Raw genomic sequence first — 23,458 nt, 5'->3', positions numbered from 1 at the left:
CTCCACCCCTACCTGCATATCTCTTTTCCTCCTCTCTCTGTATTACCGTCACTGTTTCACTCGGCTTTCTGCAACTCTTTGTAAGCCCCCCCCCCTCAACACACACACGCACACACTCCCTCCTCCTCCTATCCTGTGTCCTGCACAGATATTGCACATTCCTCCACCGTATCGCTCTTGTTTTGTTTCATTGTCTTTTTCTTCTCCACTCTCTTTTTCTGCTTGGGGATCCTCTAGTGACATCATCATTCCTACAGTTACCATGGTTTCGGGAGAAAGGGACCGTAATAACTGTTTGGATCAAACAGACGGGTTCGGTGCTGTTGTATCAGAGACAAGAAAATAAAAAGTGTGGCTCAAGCTTTTCAGAGGAATTACACTTTATTACAGGATCCAGATATAGTTAGCAGGTTTAGGTATAAACTTGTGTGTGTGTGTGTGTGTGTGTGTGTAGTTGTGGGTATTGTGTGGTCAGGTGAGGGTTATTGATGGCTCTGTGTGAACAAACAGGTCATCGTCGTAGAGGTCTTCATCAAGGTCGACTTCCTCTTCTGTGAAATAGGTGGGGAAAGGAGGGTTGAGCAGGGTGGAGCTCCTGGTTGGCAACACTGTGTCCCTCACCTGGAACACACACACACACATAATAAGTGATGCTGAGAGCGAAGGGTCATCATTGATGTAACAAATCCCCAAAATAACAGTGTGACTGTGCATGAGTTACTAATTTTGAACACAATTTGCTTACACACACACACACACTACAGTGTGGACATCTTGTAATAGCTGTGCAGACACACTTGTCTTGACATTGAAACTATTTATCAAACAAAAAATGTGTCGCCAACAACTTTGATTATTTATTATTCAAAAATATCAGACAGCCTGTGGTTCCAGCTTCTCAAGTGAGGATTTACTGCTTTTCTGTTTCATTCATTCATTCTAAATTGTATGTGAATGGGTTTTGGACTGTTGGTAGAAGAAAACAAGAATTTTGAAGAAGTCACATTTGGCTCTGGAAAATGTGTGATGGCTATTTGCAAAGAAATTGTAAATTGTTTTTAAATTATATAATTTTTTCAAATATTTTGTCATGTTTTAATGTCAGAACAACACCCATACACCCCATTATAAGGAATCTATCAATAAAACAAGCTCAGTCAAATTTTATTTATTTTTAATGGTCAGAGTAATTAAAAAAATGTTTTTTATTAAAGGGACTGGAGATGAAAATTTGCTTTTAAATCAGACTATGTCTGTTTGTCTTTTAATGCATTTGTTTGCTACTTTTAACACTGTGGCTTTCCTTCTCTGCTCTGTTGTTCTTGTTGTGTGTAACTTCTTTTTTCCATTTTGTTTATCTATGTCAAGTGTCTCTGAGTAAAAGGGCTGTATGAATAAAATGTAGTATTATATTGTTTCATCTATGTTTCCCAGGGGCTCCACCGCCCTGTTTGAAAACCATTGCAGTAAATGATTCACATTAACTGATGATGAAAATCATAACTAAAAGCAGCTCTGGTCTTAATTTCAGTAAAACATAACTGCTCCTCATTTTGCAGGGCCATACACAACAATAAAACCAAAGAATAATGGGCAAACATTATTAACCTGCATGTGTAACCTTTAGTGTAATATAATCTGAAGTGCATCTAGGTATTGTGTATGTGCACGTGCATGCATATAAGAGAGGGCTGAGCTGGGTGAAATGCAATGCACATTAGTATTCATTATCACTTGTCTGCAAAACAAATAATAGGCCACACACACACACACACACACACACACACACACACACACACACACAGAGTATGGAGATGGATGCTCTGGATATAACTAACATCATTAAAGTGCACGCTCTCGTTGCCTCCCAGAAAAACACACAAACAGATGCATACACATACACATACACACACTGCTGAGCCAGCACAGTGTCAATGAAGATGGATCACACTGTCTTGCAGGTGTGACTGTGCTTTACAGGTGCAAGGTCACCTGTCCCTGTCACAACACTAAGCATACTAGGGTTGACCTTCGACTTCATGCCTCACTCCAAGTGTGTGTATGTTTTTACCTTCAGTAAGCAGTTCCTGTGGCCAGGGACAGAGCCGTGAACATACAGCACATTATACGTTGTATTGACCCTCCAAATCTGGAAGAGAGAGAGAGACAGTGGGGAGGTTGATGAGAGAATATTGAACTGAAATTGCAGTCAAGGACAGACAAGTTCGTGACTACGACTGTGTGCTGTGAATGCGTGTCCTTGTGAGTGTGTGTACCTTCAGTCCAAAAGCTGTGATATAGGTGTTTCCCATTCTGCCGGGCATTTTCTTTCCTTTGAAAACTTTGGCTGGATCCTGGACACAGATGATGAATAACACACATGCTCACGTTAATGGATTATGGGAACCCAGTGTTAGTACCTGGCATGGATGAGCATATTACTGTGTGTGTGTGTGTGTGTGTGTGTGTGTGTGTGTGTGCGCGCATGTCTTTTTATCCTTTTTTATCCTTGAGAAAACCAATTTCAGCTGAAAACCAAGTGTTTTGAGGACATTTTAGGTTTTAGCGTTACCTTGATTATAGAGTTAGGGTAAGGGCTGGGTTTAGGCATTTAGCTGTGATGGATTATGGTTAAGGGCTAGAGAATGCATTATGTAAGTGTGCCTCTGAAGGATGTAAAGACAAACGTGTGTGTGTGTGTGTGTGTGAGTGTGCGTGTGTGTCTTACTCCTCCAGGTCCAGAAGCTCCTGGTCTACGATGAGTTTTGGTTTGGCCGTGGGTAGCTGGCTGACCTTTGAAACCCCATCTCTTCATTACACCTTGAAAACCTTTACCAATGCTAAACACACACGCACAGAAAAGGAAATGAAGAAAATGCATGTGCACACCTTCATATTTAAGCTAGATAGTTGAATTATATCAGAGGATAATGATATACATCAAGAGAAACTGCTCTATCTTTAGAATGTTGTGCTGGAGATGAACGAGGGCAAGATCTAGAGACACGAGCCAAGAAGAGAGAGAGAGCCAGTGAGGCACGAAAACTGGCAGACCAGAACTTACGATTTGGATGTGACGTCCACATATTGGCCTGGACGGAAATGTGCTGCATAGAGAGGAGTGCCTGAACACACAACAAACAAGAATACATTAAAAACTTGTCTTTCTGGCCAGCATCAGATGTTAGAGTCCACTAAGTATTTCTTTAAATGTAATGTATGTGTATATACCTGGCTTGATGAGGGCATTGTCTGTGACTTTAAAGACAGTGACTTTCTGTTTTGGAGGCACGCCTGCATTCCTGAACATCTCCAGTTGTTTTTCAGACCTCTGTCAATCAGAGAGATAAAAAGAAATGTAAGGATGGGTTGATAAAAAAGAATGAGCTGAGAGCAGCAGTTAGGACTGTACAGGAGACACTTACACACGCATGCACTGACACACGCACGCAGGCACACGCACGCATACTTGGCAGTGAGCGTCTCTGACATTTGCTTTCTCTCTGCTCGCTCTCATCTCAGCCCCTCCAGTCACTCTAAACTCTTTCTCTCCCTCTCTCTCCCCTTCTGTTGACTGAAAATCAGCCTGCCAAAACCTTTCCCTCTGACAAACTCTGCCTCTGACTGAAGCGTGATGGAGGTGTGAGAGAGGATTTCAAAAACAACTTTGCATTCGACAAGTGAAACCCTGACACCGGCCCAACAAGCATCTATCAAGACTCAATGAATAAATTACACCTTAATCTATTCATCCTTGCTCTTTTATCTAAAAAAAAAAAACAAGATGGATGTAATGTTTAAATTTCTCCTCATACATACTAAGAGGCACTATTCTTAACACAACTATACTCAACATGGTTTCTTTAAAACAGTTTATCCTCTTTGGTGGAAGATAGCAGGTGGGTTGACAGAATAAGCTGAAGAGTCAATCTGCGGTCTGTCACCTTAGTTTTTCAGCGGTCTGGGTCAACGATGAGACCTTGGAGTTTATTACAAGCATCAAAGACACTCTCAGTATGAACTGGGGTTGTTATTGTTGGTGGGACAAAGCAGCTATGAAATCTACTGTGAAGCCATTTATTTATCAGCTTAGATGAAATATACTCGCTATAGAAGACTGTCATTTCCTGACTATGGACTTGTATTTATAAAAGGTCTTAGCATCTGGAAGCCTGATATAAGCTCCATGCTAAATGGCAGTGACAAAATTCAGTTACATTTCCATAAAGCTGTCATGCTGATTAGATTTTTTTGCATGATTGTGAAACATAGCCGCAGCTGAAATGAGCAAAAACATGAGTGTGTGAGCAGTATGGTGTGTAAAATACAGCTGAGCGATGTTTCAAATAAACCATTAATGGTGTAACAAATGATTTATGTGACTTTTATATAATATGATCAAATCCTGTAGTTCGGTACATTCAACAGTTTATAAAGTCATCAGTTTCAGCTCTATTTCTAATTCATGTAATTTGAATACATTTATACAAATAGTCATAATAATCTTTATTATTTATTTTGCAGTTTTTTTGTAGAGTCAGAATCACGATGTGAAAATATTACCATGGCTCAGCTCTTGTGTAAACACACGACACAGCGCGGCTGATCCAAATAAACAAACTTTCTGAAAGCCTAAACATCTGAGTGAATTACTGTTGGTGACTAATGCTGGACATTTTTATAAATATTGGAAGATAAAAAATAAATAAGCACTCTTAATTAAATGACATTTCTGTATTGGGACAGCTGCTTTTACATCACTATTTCCTTTTTATACACCGAAAAATACACTATTCCACCTCTTTCAAAAAAACAAAAAAAAGGAGATTTAACAGAATAATTAACACATTCTTCTTCTTACAAATGAAAAGTTGAATTATTAAGCAATTTAACACATTGTTTCCTGAACTCATTAGTCAGGACTAGTATGTTATGCTGCTGTGTGTCAGACCTTACAGTCAATTTAATGACTTTATGACTCTTCCCCACTAATGATACAGTAGCTAAGTACTTCAGCTAAAGTTAGTTTAGTTATCCTATAGTTGTCACTATCAGTGACAGACTTTAGAAAGTTACATAGTCTCCATTTGAGTTTGCTATACCCACTCCTATTGAAAATCAATATCAAGAACAAAGTTGTTTTTTACATGTTTCACGTCAGCTCAATTGTCGTTGCTTGTGTCTCTGGTGGTTTAACAGATTTAAATTCCTACAATTATCTTTACAGGTTTATTACTAAATAAAAAGGTAACTAATGTAATACTCTTGCTAATGAACTAAATTAAAGCTAAAAGATTAGATACCATAACATGTCAACATTAAGACGAAAACCTTTCACTTGTGTTTCTAATAACATTAACAACAATTTCTTACTTGGAATGGTGATACGTTTTTTCCTCCAACAATAAGAGCAGCAGTGTCTCCGTCATATTCTTCTTTAGACAGGTGCTTTAATACATGGCAGTCCTGAACCTGAAAAAAAAATCCACAGATGTTTCAAAATCAGAAGCAACAACATAAAAAAAGCAATTCAATGAAAGTCTCTGTGGTAAAACTTACTAATATCATGTTACAGGTTTAATTCATGGTACTTTACTATCAGGATATTTTGGCCAAATACAATATGATAAAATCACACATTTTCCATTACAGCATACATTGCAAATCACCTGTGACACATCATGATAGCCGTGGAACTGAATTCTACTCCTTTCCTTAACGAATCAAACTGCTACTGTATTTATTCCCTGCATTATGATACACTTTCAGTTTCAAAACATGTACCAACAATCCAGAGTGGTGGGAGTACTGTGCTCTGAGAAAATAAAAAGTTAAATGTTCTACTTTCTATCAAGTACAGACTGTTCCTGTCTCAAAGGAAAAATGAAAAGAAAAAAAGTGTGACAAAGTGTATCAGTGGACGAGGATCGAAATTTCAGAATGGCCTTTTGAAATTAAGTAAAGTTCATGACATAAAAATGTTAACACTGACATCTCTACAGGAGCCATGCACACACACACGCACACTTGGCAGTGAGTGTCTCTGACATTTGCTTTCTCTCAGCTCGCTCTCATCTCAGCCCCTCCAGTCACTCTAAACTCTCTCTCTCTCTCTTTCTCTCTCTCCCCTTCTGTTGACTGAAAATCAGCCTGCCAAAACCTCTCCCTCTGACAAACTCTGACTGAAGCGTGATGGAGCAGTGTGAGAGGACTTCAAACCAACTTTGCCTTCGACGAGCGAAACCCTAACACCGGTCCAATAACCATCTATCAAGGACTGAACAAATAAATTACACCTTTATATCTGTCCATTCTCATTCTTGTATCCTACAAAGATAGACACAAACTAAGAGGCATTATTCTTAACAAAACTATCTTCAGCATGTTTTTCTTTAAAACAGTTTACCCTCTTTGGGGGAAGGTAGTAAGTAGTTTCACAGAAGAAGCTGAAGAGTCAATCTCCTGTCTGAAATCTAACAGATTAGTGTATGAGATTAAAACGTGGGCCGAATACAACTGAGATCCAGTGTACACATTGCTGTAAGGAAGAAATAGGTTTTTTTAGGTGCTTTTCTGACCCACTGGTTATTTCATTATGGATTACAAGAATAAACACAGCTCAGGAGGTAGAGCGGTCGTCCTCCAATTGGAAGATTGGCGGTTCAATTCCCGGCTCTCGGCTCTCTTCCAGTCGACTACTTGGCCAAGACACTTAACCCAAATAGCTCCCGTTGCTGCGGTATGTGAATGAGAATGATTATATGAATGTGTGTGAATGGGTGTTGTAATATAAAGCGCTTTGAGTGGTATGTAAGTACAGTCCATTTAAACACACAGTAATGCAGCTGATGCAGTCGTGATACAATGTTAAAATACAACAAAGAAAGCATGTGTGTACATTACCTGCAGCATTGTGACTGGAAATCTTTCTCCTGTTTTTGTCCAGACAGGAGCCATCCCCAACTTCACCGCTACTAACCCAACTCTTCGACTTCCTAAAAAGAAGATAAGATTAAAAGACTTTAAAAGCGAGAGTTAGTAGGAGGAGGATTCAAGGATTCTCTCTAGTCATGACACCTACCCTCTGTCCACTCATTTCGCGGCCATGGTTCATCTTTGAGTGGGTTGAGCTTTTCAGCAGTCTGTTTTCTGAATTCCTCTGCGACGCTCTTCCTCATGTACTGCTGGTTGTCCTCTGTGAGGTGCTCTTCAAACCATGTTGTGGTCTTTACTGTCCTAACACAACCCAGTGAATGGACAGGGCTGCAAGAGAAAAGATGTCAATTGGTTGCAGTTATTTTCCAGCAAGATCATCACTTTCCTCTAGAATTACACTAATAATGGCCAAACATAGACAGTCATAGTCATAGCTGTGTGGCAGAAGGGGTTAACCACATAGTGTACACACATATGTAGATATACATTTCAGGGTTGCACATAAGTTATTTTTCTGTTGGATTAATCTGACAACTCAGACAACAAGCATTTATAAAAAAAAAAAAAAGTCTATAAAAGTCAGAAAATAGTCAAATACATACACAATGTATTGAGGATTAAAAAAAACCCCATCAAATACTTGCTTAACAATCATATGCAACAAAGAAGGGAAACAAATCCCAACATTTGAGAATTTAATTCTTATTATCCAAATTGTTCTTGATTAAATCTGACAATTAACTCATCTATCAGCAAATAATTTCAGTTCTAACTTCATTTATTTCCTTTATGACTCACGCTTACTAAAATGTAACCATGTTGCTTTAGATCTCATCAGTCCAGTTATTTCAGGATTCTAAGTTGACCACATTACATGTCAAACAGCTGCAGTGGTGTCCTTGCTTAGGAGTAACAAGAAGATTCACACATGTTGCATAGGACTGCACAGTTACTTGAAACTGTATTAAAATCACAATATGGATAAGTGCAATATCCAAATTGCTGCAACTGCAAATTTTCATAAAGATTAAATGTGACAGTGTACCAGTATAAATAAAGTATTGTGGAGCTGCAGGGATGCCCTGGAGTATAAATCATACGCACTGGTTTGGTGCAAACACCAGCAAAAATCACACCAACCTTATTTTACTACTTTTTTTTAGAGTTAAAATGAAAATTATGATGCAAACATGATCAGTCCTGTTAGAATTTCAAATATTAAGGGTTCAGTGGTATCTATATTATCCCTGAGGGGCAATTCCGTTTACAGCCAGCAGTCAGACATCAAACATAAACAACCACGACAACAATGAATAATAAATAGTTAAAACACTAAACAATAGCTACAGGGTTAGATTTCATGAATCATTTAAAAGACTGATAGCTTTTTTTAAATGAATATAGCAATTGCAAAACCAGAGTATGATGATTATTATTGTTATTTTTGTTAATAATTAACGTTCAACTCTAGTGTTTCGACATTTGAACTGCAAAAATGTTGCTGCTTAATGTCGAATCACCAAGACTGTATCCTGGGAGACTTTGGTCATATTAAGACTAGTTACATCCACTCACTGTGAATGAAAAGTGCAGTACAGATTAAATGTATTATCATTTATTATATTAAGCCTGTTCAGTCAGAAGTCCCAGTGTAGATGGCTGTAAAAGCATTCTTTACTTGTTGCTGTACTGTTAGAGGCACGTTAGTTATTATGCTGTGTAAGAAGACTATTATAACATACAACACGACGTCATTAAGTACAAGAGCCTATTCACTTTAATACATTTTAAATGACGACATTATAACGTTAGCGAACATTTTTAGCAGATTTAAAGTCCCAGATAAAGACAGCAGGACCATAGCTAAATTAAACCGCAATCTCATATCAATATTAGACTAAAATAACCCGGTGTAGCGTCTACTTAAGCTCCATTTGGTCACCTTTCAGCTGCTGCTCGGAGAGAAATGACTCCAGTTCCCCGCAGAAGAAGAAACCGACAGCTCCACGTCGCCATAGCGCACTCTACACTACACACTTATATATTTATAACCTTAAATATTACATGTATATAAAAGAAAATATATCTTCAAGGGGACATAGGCACAGCCATGCCTTAGTTTTCTTCCTGTTGTAAATGTCACCCTGAGTACTTCCGGTACGCAACATAACAATTCCGCTACACACAGTCTCATGGCAAAGGTTCCGCACATGTCTGAACTTATAATATACAGTCACCTTCTATTAGGTAGACCTGTGCTGTCTAGTTCAATTCAATACAACAGTTCCTCCATACATTTTACCTTTTCGAAGTCAATGCATTTTCCGGTGTTTCGTAGTATTTTGCCCCCCTCATGTATGCTAATGAAGTGGACACAATTTTAGGAATACCATTCAATATAAGCACCCTAATACACCCCCATCACCCACTATGACCTCAATAATAAACTTAACGTAGAATTATCACCTTCTTGACAATGTTGATAAAAACTGAAAATGTATAGCTAAACTTAATAAATGTAGAATTTAAGGCAGAGCTGTTTTCCATTGCATTAAACTGCACAGGTGTTCCTAATAAAGAGGCCAGTGAGTGTAATATAAAGCTTACAGATGATGACGATTTTATACACCTAGTAGCCGTTCTGGAAGAACTTTGACCATATTACATGACCATCAGCAGCTGATGGAGATTTTCTATCATGATGGAGTTGTTGATGTTCTGAGCACTGGTGGTTTAAAAGGTGATCATCAGTTTCATTCTTGACCTTGAAAATAGCAGTTGACAAAAGCAATCTCACACCATGCTCCATTCAGGTACATGTGATGTATTTGATATGTGTTTAAATGTATCAATTGTCAAGTAAAGCCCTATACAATTGGATCTCCTCTTTGACAGTGGTCTGAATTAGTAGAACATACTCTGCCCATGAATCAGTGTGCTGCTTATGCTATCAAACTCTATACCTTAGAGTATTATTTGCATTTAAAGGTTTTTAGTTGGTCCCTATACACAATTCTCTCGGTCTCAGTGCAACTCTTCTGATATGGATGATCTCTGATTGGGAAAGAGATATCAGCATGTACTGAATACTGATCTGACTATCAGAGAGTGAGGCACGTATACAGTGTACTCTCAAGACAGCCCAACTTTCGTTCACCCTCATTAAAGATATGGAGATTAGTGAAATTATTTATTCTTGCATTTTAATGTCTGTTTGGGAAATAGAGAGGGATTAAAAGATAGATGTTATGGATGAAAGTGCTTGTGTGTTTGAAGGAAGTGTGTGTGGCAGTTTGAAGTATTGTGGAGTGGTGGTTCATTCAACAATGAGGCAGGGTGAGACAGAATGATGTGTGATATAACCTGTGATTGTCACTATATACAAATAGACTGCATATCCAGTGGCATACAGAGGGTCACAGGCTGAGGTAAATTAATCCGACCTACTTATTATTTCTAGATTATACCTCCATACTGCATACTGCATACTTTTGTCACCAAACAAGAGGTGAGTCCCCACAATGATTAATACAAGCACTCACATACACACAAACGGCAGATGACACAAAGTGAGAAAACCAAAATGTCTTTATTATAATCAACATGCAGAATACAGGAAAAAAACGTTTTTAGCTTCACAGATGAGCGTCTACCACACACGCTTGGCTATCCTCCCAAAAATCTTTACAATATAAGAAGATTATTAAGAAATTATTACAATTATTTAGTTACTCATTTCCAAAATCTCAAACAAATCTGTAGAAAAGAACCCAAAACACCCAAGACAACCCTGAATGTCATTTGAATGACAGAGATACTTTATTTTGTAACTAGCAAGAAGCTACTGGAGATTGGATATTAGCAGGAGCAGAATTATGCATGCATTTATGCAGTACACTAACAGGGACATTACCATTCCCATCAATACCATTTGCAATGCTAACTCTAAGCATTTTAGGTTATACAGTCACGTGTTTTGGCTTACCTATTCACACATATTTTGGTCTACAAACTTGCTAGTTATCTAAATAAGGTAGAAGTGTCATTTCTTTGGGTGGGCTATAGTCTGAGTCTGCATGCTGGTTCAGAAGACTGCACTTATTTCTATAAACGTCTTTCAGATATACAGTAGATAGTAATAATTTCCCAGGTGATGCCATTGTGGCCAAACATGCAACAGTCATCAATGGGGTAGTTTTTCACCAGAACGAGCTAATTCTCTTGAGCTAGACTACTGTATATATGAATGTTGTGTGTACATGTTGGTGTGTGCTTGTGCTTTCCTCATGTATGTATTATACAGTATGTATATATGTTTTATACAGTATGTAAATGTACAGTATATGATATATGAGTGTATGTGGGCATTGTAGTCCATTGTCAGGGGCTAAAGGTTCTTGTGGACTCATAGTCTGACATACACTTGGGTTTGATGCCTTTAGCATTGTAGTAATCCACCACCTGGTTAGGGACTTCTGCCAAAACACTCTTAGCCAGTGCAGCTGGGGACGCCTGTTAATACAAAGACAGAGAGAGGAATACAGAGGTCAAAACACACACATCACCAGCCATGCGTGACTCTTGGATGCTAAAATGTACTGTTGAGCCTGATGGTGTCATAGGTCTAGACCAGTGAGACTGATGTGATAAGACAAGCTCATCTGACAACCACCAAAACATCCCATCTCCCACCTTTGTGTCCTGTGATACCTTTGTTGGTTTCTGGTTTTATGTGCTGAACATAATGACACATGAGAAAAATACATCAGATCCTTTCTATTCATTACAAACAATGCATAAAAGCTAACTCTTAATGCAAAAGTAAAAGTAAAATGTATACCATACCAATCATGCAAGTTAACCTATTTATTTGTTTGATAAAATTTGCTAAAATGTGAAAAAAGTAACAGGGTTTAACAATTTTGTTGGGAGTATGATGTGTGAGAATTAGTTCTTGACAGTTATCTACTTCTTTTTATCAAACAAAAAGATCCAACTGAAGCAATTCTTGTCTAGATAAAGTTTTTTTCGCCATTTTCTAATTGCCACAGCAAAGCTTTTATTATTATTTTATCTACTTTTGATTTATAATTTCCACTAGATATCATTGAGATCATAAATTGGTTTCGGTTGGTGAAATGGGGAAATATGTTTTTGTACCTCTATGTGTCTGTATGACCCCACTCTTGTTTTCTTTTGTCTTGTACTCATGCAATGAATAACTAAGAACAAATAAGCACAAACACTGCCTATGCAATTTTCAGTGTGTAGGCTAAAGATTAAGAATGCCTGTTATCAAGCTAAAACAAGGAAGATATTTTGATACATTATAAAAAGTAGATTTTTTTCCAGATACAACACTATGACAGTCATGATATGATAATTATACTTGGGAATGGAAATTAGTTTCATAATTGCTTAAGCTAATTAAGGAAAGAAATACTGTTAAACTGACTAGGGAAGAACAGGATTGGTTGTCACATTCATCAGATCTCTGTCCCTAGAGGGCGGTATTAAAAGGTTTTGGCACTGAAAGTTTCAGAATTTAGGTGAGAAACTAAACATTTTAAATAATTTTTTAGGACTGTCTACATTTTTTATTTTTCTCCATTAAAATAACAAAAGTGCACAAGACATATTTGACTACACAAATCTTTTGAACAGAATCAGCTGAAGGAGAATACGACCACTCCATTCCTACCTGAGACTTTAGGCTTTCATTAAAGATTAAAAGGGAATTCATTAAGTATACGGTTTATGAGGAATTCAAAGGAAAGTAAAAAGTGTGACTACCAAACCCGTTCTCCCCTTTTGAAAAGACTAAAGAAATCCCTTCTTCCTATGCCCATGAATACTCACACACAGGCCAGCACACATGCGGCCCAAACACACACACTACTCAAAGTCATAGAGTCTGTCATACTCCGTCTCACATTATTCCCAGAGACAATGCACCATCAAAGTGCACCCACCCACCCCTATCACCACCCCCCCCCACTCCTCTGATTTCCATCCTCCCTCCTGCTCCCTCTCCTCTGCTCCTATCTACCTGTTATCCCCCACTCTTCCTGTCACACAGCAGCTTCGTCCTCCTAATCCCTTCTGAAAAGAAACGACAGAGCAGAAAATCACCTCTCCACCTCTGTCACACACTCCCTCACTCCCTTTTGTCTTTAGCTCCAGTCTCCCGTTGACCCCCCTCCAACATTGCCAACAGCAAACACTGTCTCTCTCTCTCTCCCTCCACTTTCGTCGCCTGCTTCCTCACCCTTCCATCCACATTTAGTCTTCAGCCCTCGACTCTGCCCGTCTCTCTGTCTCCATGTACTTTTGGGGATGTATGTTGCTACTCTTTCCTACATTGGTCAAGCCCCCTCTCACCCTTCCTTCCTATTTCTGTTTAGTTGGGATATAATTGGTTGATTTCCCAACCTGTCAAAGACCAAACTCACCATAGCAGACTGAGCCAAACAGACCCTGTCAAAGTAGGCACGCAGGCAGGCAGAAAGCTGATGTGCTTTGACGAGCACACAGAGCATATTACACCCACACACTCACACTCATTAACCCCCCAAAACAGAAATTCTAGCCAACCGCCCACCCAGCAGCAGATCGATTTCTGTGGAGGTGGAACTTTTTTAAATGCTTTTGTTGGTATGTCTGACCCAAGTGGTGGAACTGTTTGTACAATACAGTCAGTGTCCCTAATTGATAATTAGGCTGAGTATTGAACCTCAAAAGCTTTCGAGTAATGACCAAAAATGTGCACGATGCATCAAATACCAGCATCTGTAGAGGTTTGAAAATTGCTTGGTCTGATTCTTTTTCTTGTTTACTTTAATTACACATCTCCATAAATTTCTGCTAAATCAGGAATCAGCAATTATCTTCAAGTTCTGGTCCTCCCCCCCGTAGTTTCATTGAGGTGCAATATTGTATGGCCACAGTGGAAACAAAGATTTTCAATATATTTTGTTTGTTTATTTCTTTTAATAATAAAATTGATTTATTGGTTTGTTTTATGACATCCACTGAAAGATGTTATTTGTGAGACACAACAGTTATAATTAAATAACCCAAAACCATGGAACTAAAACTGTTTGAATTCCTAATGTGTTTTGCATTTTGAATTAAATAAAGCAGATTATATGGTTTATCTGTGTTATTCATCAGGTAAGTTTATTAGAATTAATTCCAGCACCATGCATTGTTCAAATAGCCTGGAGCAGGCACAGTGGCACAGCTAAGGCATTATTAGAGATTACAAGATCATAGTTATTGGGATTTACAGCCTTGTATTTACATTTTCATCTGCAGTAGATTTGTGTGAAAGTTTGGAAGTAAACTATAAAAGTGATAACTTTAACAGCTTTTGTCATGCGGTCAAGTAGTTTTGCTGATGGGCTGATTTGCTATCACCACTCTGAATTATAATTTTCCTGGTTTTGAATAAAAGAAAAGAAAATGGCCTAGTAGGAAAGTGAAAATAGCATTGTTTGAAATCAGTACAGAAGCTCAGGTGTTGTATTAGCACCAGTACTGAAAATTTAGAAACTACCTATAGTATTTTGAATAGACTTTATGGCACTGATGTAAATGTTTCATGACTAGATAACATTTAATGTTGTTATTGAATTTAAGAAAGCTTAAGAAAACAGTCTGGTTCACCGTTATTATGCTGGCCACGCAAGGGACAAAAATAGCTCAACAATAGAATCTAGTACAAAAATATGCTTCATTCTCATAGAGTAGCTAATGTCTTTATATTGTCTGACCTCTCTGGAGAATTAGTCACATTCTCTGACTGTAATATAATTATCAAAACTCTATAATTTCCCAGAAATTCCAGACGTCTACCCCTTGCCCGCCACCCCTCCTTTCCACCACCACCCACATGCTTGAAGTCCTTGAAGGGGACGAACTGCACGATGTCACGAAGCACGGGCTCGCCCTTGGGTGAACGCAGGATCCCGTCGTCCCCATCCAATATCTGCATGTCTGTGAAGTCTGCGTTGCCCACACCGACGATGATGACCGACATGGGCAGGTGGGAGGCGTGCACAATGGCCTCCCGTGTGTCTGCCATGTCGGTGATAACGCCGTCTGTCAGGATCAGCAGGATGAAATATTCCTGGTGGGATGGTTAAAAGGGGGGTGGGAAAGGGTTGTAGGGGTTGGAGAAGTTTGATGAGAGAGGGAGGAGGGGGTATAGATGTTCGATGAATTTTATATTTTAAAAGTGACTTCTTGTCAGGGACTAATTTGAATAAAACTCATTCTAATTCACTAGAGAGCCAGAGAGAAGTGGGAGGCATTAAAGCAGAGAGGAATTTGCGCTCAAACATTTATGACTGGAATTAAATTAATATCAATCACTTCTCTCTTTTGCTTTTCTTCCCATCTTTTACCTCCTCTGATCTCTCGCTTTCTGAGTTTTCATCACTGTTTTGTTGCCATTTGTCTTTCTTTCGTGTCTTTCTGTGCCACTGCAAACACCGGCAGCCACGACAACAGGAACAAAATGGCCAAGATTTTGTTTCTTTTTTTGTATTTCTCTCATTTTCTCTCTCACCATGGCCTCCTTCGTGTGCATCTCCTCGGAGGCAGACGAGGCCACTTTCTGGATGATTGGGGCGATGTTGGTGGGCCCGTACAGCTGGATCTTAGGGAGGCAATTCTGGTAGGCCTCCACCACACCTTGGATCCCTGCAACACACATACAAATCCTTCTTCTGCTTGTTTATTCATTTTCATGTATGTATACTACGCTGCACTAACCTCGCCAAGTCAAAGCTCTTGTGCTCGCAAAAGCATTTGCTAAAATAAATCAGATTCTACGCATGTGATTGCACTCCAAGGTCACTGGGTATTTTACAATAACACTGAAAGCATTTGCTTACAGTCCACACACACACACACGCACACACACACACACACAAACACAAGATGACACACACAACTTCACGGCGGGGACGCAGCTATGTGGGGAGAAGAGCTCAGAAGCCCATTTCACACATACAGATTAGTGTTGTTTTTCTCTGTATCTTCGAGTCTGAAATACTTCCTGCAGCATAGTGACAAATCTCCCAGCTGCATGTGTGCTTAAATGTGTGTGTGTGCCCCTGTGTATATTTGCATGTGGATAAAAAGCTAGAGTGTGGGGACAGATTTAGGGAGAAATATTGGACTTATACAGCTAGGGAGAGATGTTTTGGTCTTGTGTCTTGTGATGTATGACTGCACATGTGAACGTTTCTGTGAGTCAAGAAATCTGTGAAGTTTGTGCTCGTTTGTGTGGTAGCTCACCAGCACATTCAGGATTGTCCTCATCAAAGTTGACGGCAAAGTCGTGTGAAACCTTGAAGAGGGGCAGAGAAACAGGGCTTTTTTTTTTTTATTGCTGCAGCAAAGCAAACACTCAGCATGTTCAGTCCAATTTACAGGTTGACAGATGCATTTGCCTTTCATCTCGATCAAAAGCAAGCTGTGCCTCCGAAAGAGATGTAAAATCTAAATTAGTCGCCACTCCCCTTTGCCACTAGAAACATCCCAAATATCTTACCTTGAAGTCAGGTGGTATCAGAGCTCCAAAACCAAATGCAGGGAACATTTTATCACTAGAGTAAGAGAGAGATATGGCTCACTGAAGAGTTCAGATGAAAGGATAAATAAGGAGTTTTAAGATGTATGAAATTTTCTGCATATTAAACATGCCAAAATACCTGTATGCAAACACACTTCTCTTTAAAGGGAAAATGTGATGCGTGTCGTGCATTAGGTGAATTATGATTGATGGAGCGATCTCTACCTGTCATAGTCTTGGCAGATCTCCCCTACTGCCACCAGAGCTTTGAGGTACTCATTGGGTTGGTAGGGGTGGATGTAGTGAAGGGAGCAGCTGTTTCTAGGATCCCCATTGGATGCTGTGAAGTCTATTGCCACCTGGGACAGAAACACACATGTATACAGCATAAGCAGGTGCTGACTGAGAATGATGCGCTGCTGTAAATATCATGGAGATTATATGTGAGAAGACTTACTGTGAACTGAATTTGACAGCCTCCCATTATGTAATCCAGGAAGGAATACATTTTAATGATCTGTCAGGGAAAATATGTTATAAATTTAACACTGGATGTGATAAAAGAGGAATCAGGTGGATGTGTGGTGCACTCAGAAGCAGTGCTGAAACAATTTATTTATTGTTCCATTGCCTGAAATAAACAAACAAACAGAAAATCGACTCCATCGAATCAATATACTGAAAACATATACTGGTTGCAGGATCTCAAATTTATAGATTAGCTGATTTTTGTGCTGTTTCATATAATTGTAAATTTAATATCTTTGTATTTTAGACTGTAAGTTGGACAAAATGAGCTATTTGAAAATGTGACGAGCAGAAAATAGAAGGATGAGACTGATACTGGGTTACTATACCTTACAGTGGTTGAGAATGACAACACCAGAGTTTCTGTAATTCTTCTTCTTCATCTGGTATTTGGGGTTGATGCACTCCCATTGGAGCTGGGCACAAACACACATGTTCATGTAAGGCAGGTGGGTGTGGCACGAGAGTGGAAGGAACGTAGTTGCAAGAACACCACGTGTAGGTTTAAGACCATTGAAAAGCAGCATTGATGAAAACGGTAACGCCTCAACAGTGTATTCAAACACACATTTGGTTAGATGGTCAATGGTTTTGCATGGGTGAAAAATATAGAGAGCTTTAAAAACCAGACCAGCAGGACACAAAGGCTGTATTTGCACCCAGGACCAATGTAGTCTGAAGGTATTTCAGAGAGGCAAGTGGCCTATGTGAGATACATTGATATAAAGTACATTATAACATACTTCATATATCTCCTGGATGATAGCTATCCATGCTCTTGACCATCACATAAAGTGTGAAATGTGACGATTTTCTACTGAAATATGTTTTCAGTGTTTTTTGCCTTAGTGTCATGGATCATGATTTTTGATATTTTGGATATATTTGATGTATTACTGTCTCTATATTAGGACTTTTTTGGGACTGCTGTACTGCTGTGCTGCCTGTTGGTGTATACTGTATTTGGGTGTGGAGACATTTTTAACATTTTGATCTGACAAAGGTCCCACTGGATTTGAACTGTTGTCCATCTAAATCACTTTGTGGTTCACAGTGTGCAGGTGTCACTTTACATGCATTTGAGTGTCTGTCTGTCATTTGCTCACCTGCTTGCCCTCCTGCTCTGTCCTCAGCTCCTTATAGGTGGTCTGAAACTCCCCAATAAAGTCATGTTTTCCATTAGAGTCCCAGTCCCAAACCGTGCACTGGAACAGACAAGTGCACATGTTCATTCAGTTAGAACACAGCTGCAACACTGTCACCTAAATGCACGCACGTATATACACACACACACACACACACACACACATGCACTCACAGGCATGCAGGGAAATGCCATGCTGAATGATTGATAAGGAGGTGTTAGTGGGGGGGCAATGGAGCGGTGAAATATTAATCTGAGGATGCTGAGAGGGATGAGGCTTAAGAGACAGCTAGATGTGTGTGTGTGTGTGTGTGTGTGTGTGTGTGTGTGTGTGTGTGTGCTTGTATAGCTATCATTGTGAGAACCAATTTGATTTTTATACCTAGGAAGTGAGGACATTTCAGGAAAGTGAGGACATTTTCATGTTCAGTGTATGGTAAGGGTTGGGATTTGGCATTTAGCTGCGATGGCCAAGGTGCAAGTTAGAGGCTAGGGAAGGCATTATGACAAAGAATTTCCTCACTAAGATAGCTACTACTGTGTGTGTGTGTGTGTGTGTGTGTGTGTGTGCATGCGGAGGTTTCTGTGTGCTTGAGCGTAATAGTTTGTTTCTCTCAACGGAGCTACTAGACAAGATAAATGGCTGCAATCACCAGTGAAATGTGAGGGTCAACAGGCCAAGGCTAACAAACCTATCATTTCAAAGATTGTAAAAGGCTCCAATATCTGGGCTGTCCCACACAGTTTGTACAATCAATAATGTTCAAAAAAGTCGATCAATAGACATGCACATTAACACATACACGGAAATGACACAACCTTTAACAAAGGTTTAATGGCTGTACAAGAGTTATTTCATTGTTGAGGTTTGTGACCTTGCCTGAGGTCACCCTAACAACCAATCCAACAACGCTTGATTAAAAACAACGACTGGCAGTAATCCCCTTATTTCCTGTCACCCACTTAGGTTACCAAGTGCCTACCCCTGAAGTGTATGTGCCCTTTTTATGTGTGTTATCATTTGGGAATTGTCTGTGACATGTTGGTGTTTGAGGGAGCACGCGTTCACTTTTGCAGGCTTGCTTCCACCTTAAGTTGCTGAGAGCTGTGCAAGAGAGCAATGAAAAAATGAAAAAACTCTGTTCCATTCACTGAATACTAACTGCTCGACGGAGAGAGACGAAACTGACGGGGGGACGGAGTGAAAAGTAGAGAGGTGGAGAAACGGATAAGGATAAATACAAAGAGAGAGACAGCCAGACGCTGCAGAGGAGGGTTATGCATTTATGCATTGGTCAGTTAAGAGCCTGGTCAAAAGGAAGCACTGGTCTGAATAGAAATCTCTGCCCTGCCATTTCTCACTATAGCTCCGATGCTTCAGACAGGTAACCCTGGAAACCATAGCCAATGGTGTGTGTGTATGTGCGTCTGAGTGTGTGATAGCTCTTTCTCCTGCTGTCAGGAGCCATGCAGAGTTAAGACACCTCTGAATATTTAATGAACAAGCTCATGTTTATTCATGAAAAGAAGCTGATGTGCAGTCACCACTTTCACACATATTCACACATGCACACACACACACATGCACACAAATAAAAATATTCTGGCAAGTAAAGGTGAGAGTTTAGGGAAGACCGCTGAGCTCTTTCACACCCGTCCATTAAATTAAATAACACGGTGACATCAGGAAACAGAACACATGACCTGACCTCAACTCATGACTTGAAGCTCCACACCAGAAAGAAGTGGAAGGAGGTGACTAAGGCTGTTTTGTGACTTGTTGTCATGGTTCGGTCCGGTGATGGCACTTAGGCAATGCCTATGTTTTACATATTTCATCATTTAAACAGTGCACAAAAAGTTAAACACTTTGCAAAGAAACACCTGCAAGCCAGTCAAGTGCAGTTTGTCCTCAGGGTTCACTTGGGAACTTAAATAATGAAGGGAGCTATGTCCCAGCTTTTGACACACTGAGAGAATTGCAGATTATGTTTGAGATTAAATAAAATGATGCTGCCCTTATTACACCCTGCTATAAATAGTTATAGTTGCATACTCACCTTTAGCTCTCTCTCATGGTCTCCACTGCAGAGCGTGTTCAAGGAAACTTTGAAGGACTTCCAAACTGGGCTCAGGTTGTTCATGACCGTCTGCACACACAATACCCAAACATCAAAGTTATTGTTAATCACATACTTGCAGTAAACTACATCTGATTTGTGTTTGTGTATGCATGTCATTACCTCAGTTCTGTGTACAAGTGACTCAGTCCCATCATCGTTTATTCTAAAAATCTCCAGGAAAGGGTCTGACTTGCTGAAGAAATCCTTAGGAAGGAAAACATGTGTGTAAGCCAATGCCTCAGAACTCACTTTGATCACTATAAATCATTTATACACTAACAGAATCATTATTTCAGCCCTTTTTTCTTCCGTTCTTCCTTGTTTCTTCCACCCATCCCTTTCCTGTCCTCTCCAATTTATCCGCACCTCCCCTGCTTTCTTCCATTTTCACCCTAAGGCACAACTTGTGTGGATTAGTCATCCGTGGCTGTGTATGTGTACGTGCATGTGAAGGCTGAAAATTAATATAGTTATCTGTATGTGTGGTGGGGTGGGTGAGATTGGGGGGGGGGGGGGGGGGGCACCTATCTCAGCGGGCCTCCTTTAATGCCAGATTGTACTTCTGGGCATTGTGTGTGAGTTGCTTCATTACCAAATCCCATGGCCCCTCCACCTACATACTTCTTCACATACACACAACCAGCACCCACACCTGACTGAAAGCACACATATGCAGACTCTTATCTCTAAATAACAAGGAGAAACAGCCCACTTCCAGCTGACAGTTGTACAAACCTTATCGTCTAGCTTACGAGCACTGAAGGAGAGTTCAACATAATCATCATTACCAGTCAACTCCTCTGCTGTCACCTTTAGTGGGAGGGAGGGGGGCAGAAGAGACAAGAGGAAGAGGGGGAGACAAAGAGAGTGAGAGACACACACAGACAACAGCAGGGGAATTAAGTAAGATAAAATGAGATGGAAATGAAGTACAGCACAGACTGAACAGACAACATCATCAAATTAATTATCCTCAGAGTGTCTGAGTGCAAGAGGTGGTGTATAAATGATTTTTGTACAGGTGTGTGTGTGTGTATGGAGGGGAGGGGGGGACTTTGGAAACACTGTCATACCGTTATGGAAGACTTTCCAGCAGTGTTTCCCTGTTTGAGTAGCGCTTTGGTCAGTTTCCTCTGTGAGACGATCTGAGACAAGTGAAACAGAAACGGAGAGTCACAAAATGTCAGCTCACATACTTTAGTGTTTCTACTCAATGTTAAACTGGTGGTACCTAGCTTGGCTCAGTGGAGTCACCTTTCTCACTACCTACGCTTGGTGGTTTGTGTGCTGCTTGTGCTCAAGCTTTTACGCAGAGAGGTCAGTTAGATCCCTAGGGTGTCAACCACACAACTGACAAGACAGTGAGTGTTGATTTCCAGTGGGAACAGAGAGTCATTTGATTAAGTGATCTGCAGAGCACAGGGATTTTGCATTGGGGGCTGATTACTGGAATGCTTACATTGGACTATGTGAAAATGGTCTTTGTGTGCAGAAGCCCCTTTTTGTATTCAGTTTTACCATAAAAATACAGATTTTGGAAGATTTAAAATATTTAATTATAATATATAGCATGGAAAAAAGAATATAAGTTAATATAAACAGCAGGTTGTTTATATAATCGCTCACATGCTGAGTGCATGCTTATGTTGATATCACTGACATAATGCCTCAGTGCCAAGTCTGCCCCCTGGCAATATTTCCTAGTGATGACATCGGTAACAATGTTTGGCTTGCCACTGTTCACGGAAAAAAGATCCAAAATGAACAGCAAAAAATGACACTTACACAATCTTAGCACAAAATTCCACTGATTTAGCAGATCAGTTGCTAGCAGTTACCAAAATGCTTCTGGTGCATTAACACTATGCTGATATAAAGTAATACAGTCTTTTTCTGAACATAGCTGTGGATCGCCTCTTTTATCTGGAATGCTGTTGTTCTCACTCAGACAAAACTTTGGCAGTGAGTTATCCCATTTCAGTAAACCTCTTCGGCTCTTGCCTCCAAAATCCTCATCCTCCATGTCAATAATCTCAGTTCTGCCGACAATCGTAAATCCTGCAGCTTTAGGTTACTGATAGGGTCTCTGATGATGAGAAGTGGGTTCTAGTTGAAACAACCACACTACATTTTGAAACTGCTTGCTTTCTCTCTGTTTCCATCTATTCACTGTGACATAAACTGGTATTTCCTAAAATCAGCTTGTTAATTTGTTAATGAGAACTACTGCAATTACAATTTTTTTTCTTCTTGATTCTTTTTAGATACTTAGTGGAACGCATAAATGAAGCATATCTTTAAATATTGATCACAACATCATTAAACAGGGGCAACAACACCATTAAGTCAGCAACAAGGCCATATGTATTAGCATAATGCACATATAAATGCTTTGAAAACACACTTTAAAGCACCCTCAATGCTTTAACTACAGGCTCAAGGGCATCTAAAGCACAGTGTATATGCAGATAGTGACGGTAGCTGACTAGCTCAAGTGAAAAGATCACATTAGGATTCAATACATGGTTAATGCTGGCCTCTCCAATCTTTAAGTTGCTTTGTTACCGTAAATGTAGTGCACATTATCTAATAAACGTATAATATCCCAACAAATTCCAATGAACTTTACACAGAATTATATACCCCAGTCAAAGCATGCAAGTTACATTCATACATGGCATTACAGACTCACATGCTCTACATAGATACATTTAACATATACTGTATGTGATGTGCAGGTAAAATGTATAATGTATACTAACTGATGCAGATAATTGCACTCGTCATGCATTCATTCGTCCAAGAACACATCTGCTTGGTTCCAATGGTGAACTCAGTCTAACACATGCACTGTATATGAACTGCAAACCTGACTCATAGGCACCACTTGTCTTGTGCAGTGACCTGCCTAACATGCCGTTTCATATTCAATCATTTAATCCTGACTTCTAGAGGATGTATGTTTTATTCAGTAGTATACAGTGGAGTGAGTCAGTAATAGCAAGGAGTGTAGTATGCAACAAAGGTTAGGAAGGGACACTGATTTACACAACTACAATGTGCTGACTAGTCAGAAGACACACTGACCTGTCCCAAGGTGCATTCCATGGACCCCAGGAAGTCAGCATCACGTAGGCCGTTGTT

The 23,458-nt window shown here is 39.6% G+C and overlaps 2 protein-coding genes across 2 annotated transcripts in view; both read right to left on the bottom strand.

The window, feature by feature from the left end:
* Positions 1-371: 371 nt before the first annotated feature.
* mrpl3 (mitochondrial ribosomal protein L3) lies at positions 372-9,067 on the bottom strand. The gene is made up of 10 exons (XM_053333866.1): positions 8,879-9,067; positions 7,082-7,263; positions 6,904-6,995; positions 5,374-5,472; positions 3,232-3,331; positions 3,065-3,125; positions 2,729-2,840; positions 2,277-2,354; positions 2,072-2,149; positions 372-621 (listed from the first exon to the last, which is right to left on the bottom strand). The coding sequence occupies exons 1-10, from the start codon at positions 8,950-8,952 to the stop codon at positions 472-474; spliced, it is 1,026 nt and encodes a 341-aa protein (XP_053189841.1). The 5' UTR covers positions 8,953-9,067; the 3' UTR covers positions 372-471.
* A 2,249-nt stretch (positions 9,068-11,316) lies between these two features.
* Positions 11,317-23,458, bottom strand: part of cpne4b (copine IVb) — a 17,903-nt gene continuing 5,761 nt past the window's right edge. The window contains exons 3-16 of the mRNA XM_053334105.1: positions 23,402-23,458; positions 21,388-21,459; positions 21,050-21,124; positions 20,435-20,518; positions 20,252-20,341; positions 18,154-18,252; positions 17,377-17,463; positions 16,977-17,036; positions 16,745-16,878; positions 16,499-16,553; positions 16,243-16,294; positions 15,509-15,642; positions 14,831-15,067; positions 11,317-11,448 (exon numbers count right to left, since the gene is read on the bottom strand). The exon at positions 23,402-23,458 is cut by the window's right edge and continues 123 nt beyond it. Coding sequence (XP_053190080.1) covers positions 11,317-11,448; positions 14,831-15,067; positions 15,509-15,642; positions 16,243-16,294; positions 16,499-16,553; positions 16,745-16,878; positions 16,977-17,036; positions 17,377-17,463; positions 18,154-18,252; positions 20,252-20,341; positions 20,435-20,518; positions 21,050-21,124; positions 21,388-21,459; positions 23,402-23,458 — 1,368 coding nt within the window. The remainder of the gene's footprint in view (positions 11,449-14,830; positions 15,068-15,508; positions 15,643-16,242; positions 16,295-16,498; positions 16,554-16,744; positions 16,879-16,976; positions 17,037-17,376; positions 17,464-18,153; positions 18,253-20,251; positions 20,342-20,434; positions 20,519-21,049; positions 21,125-21,387; positions 21,460-23,401) is intronic.

Source organism: Scomber japonicus, chromosome 15 (assembly GCF_027409825.1).
Source record: "Scomber japonicus isolate fScoJap1 chromosome 15, fScoJap1.pri, whole genome shotgun sequence".
Classification (NCBI taxonomy): domain Eukaryota; kingdom Metazoa; phylum Chordata; class Actinopteri; order Scombriformes; family Scombridae; genus Scomber; species Scomber japonicus.
The sequence above is the reverse complement of the archived record's forward strand: the minus strand, read 5'-3'. Positions and strand labels throughout refer to the sequence as shown.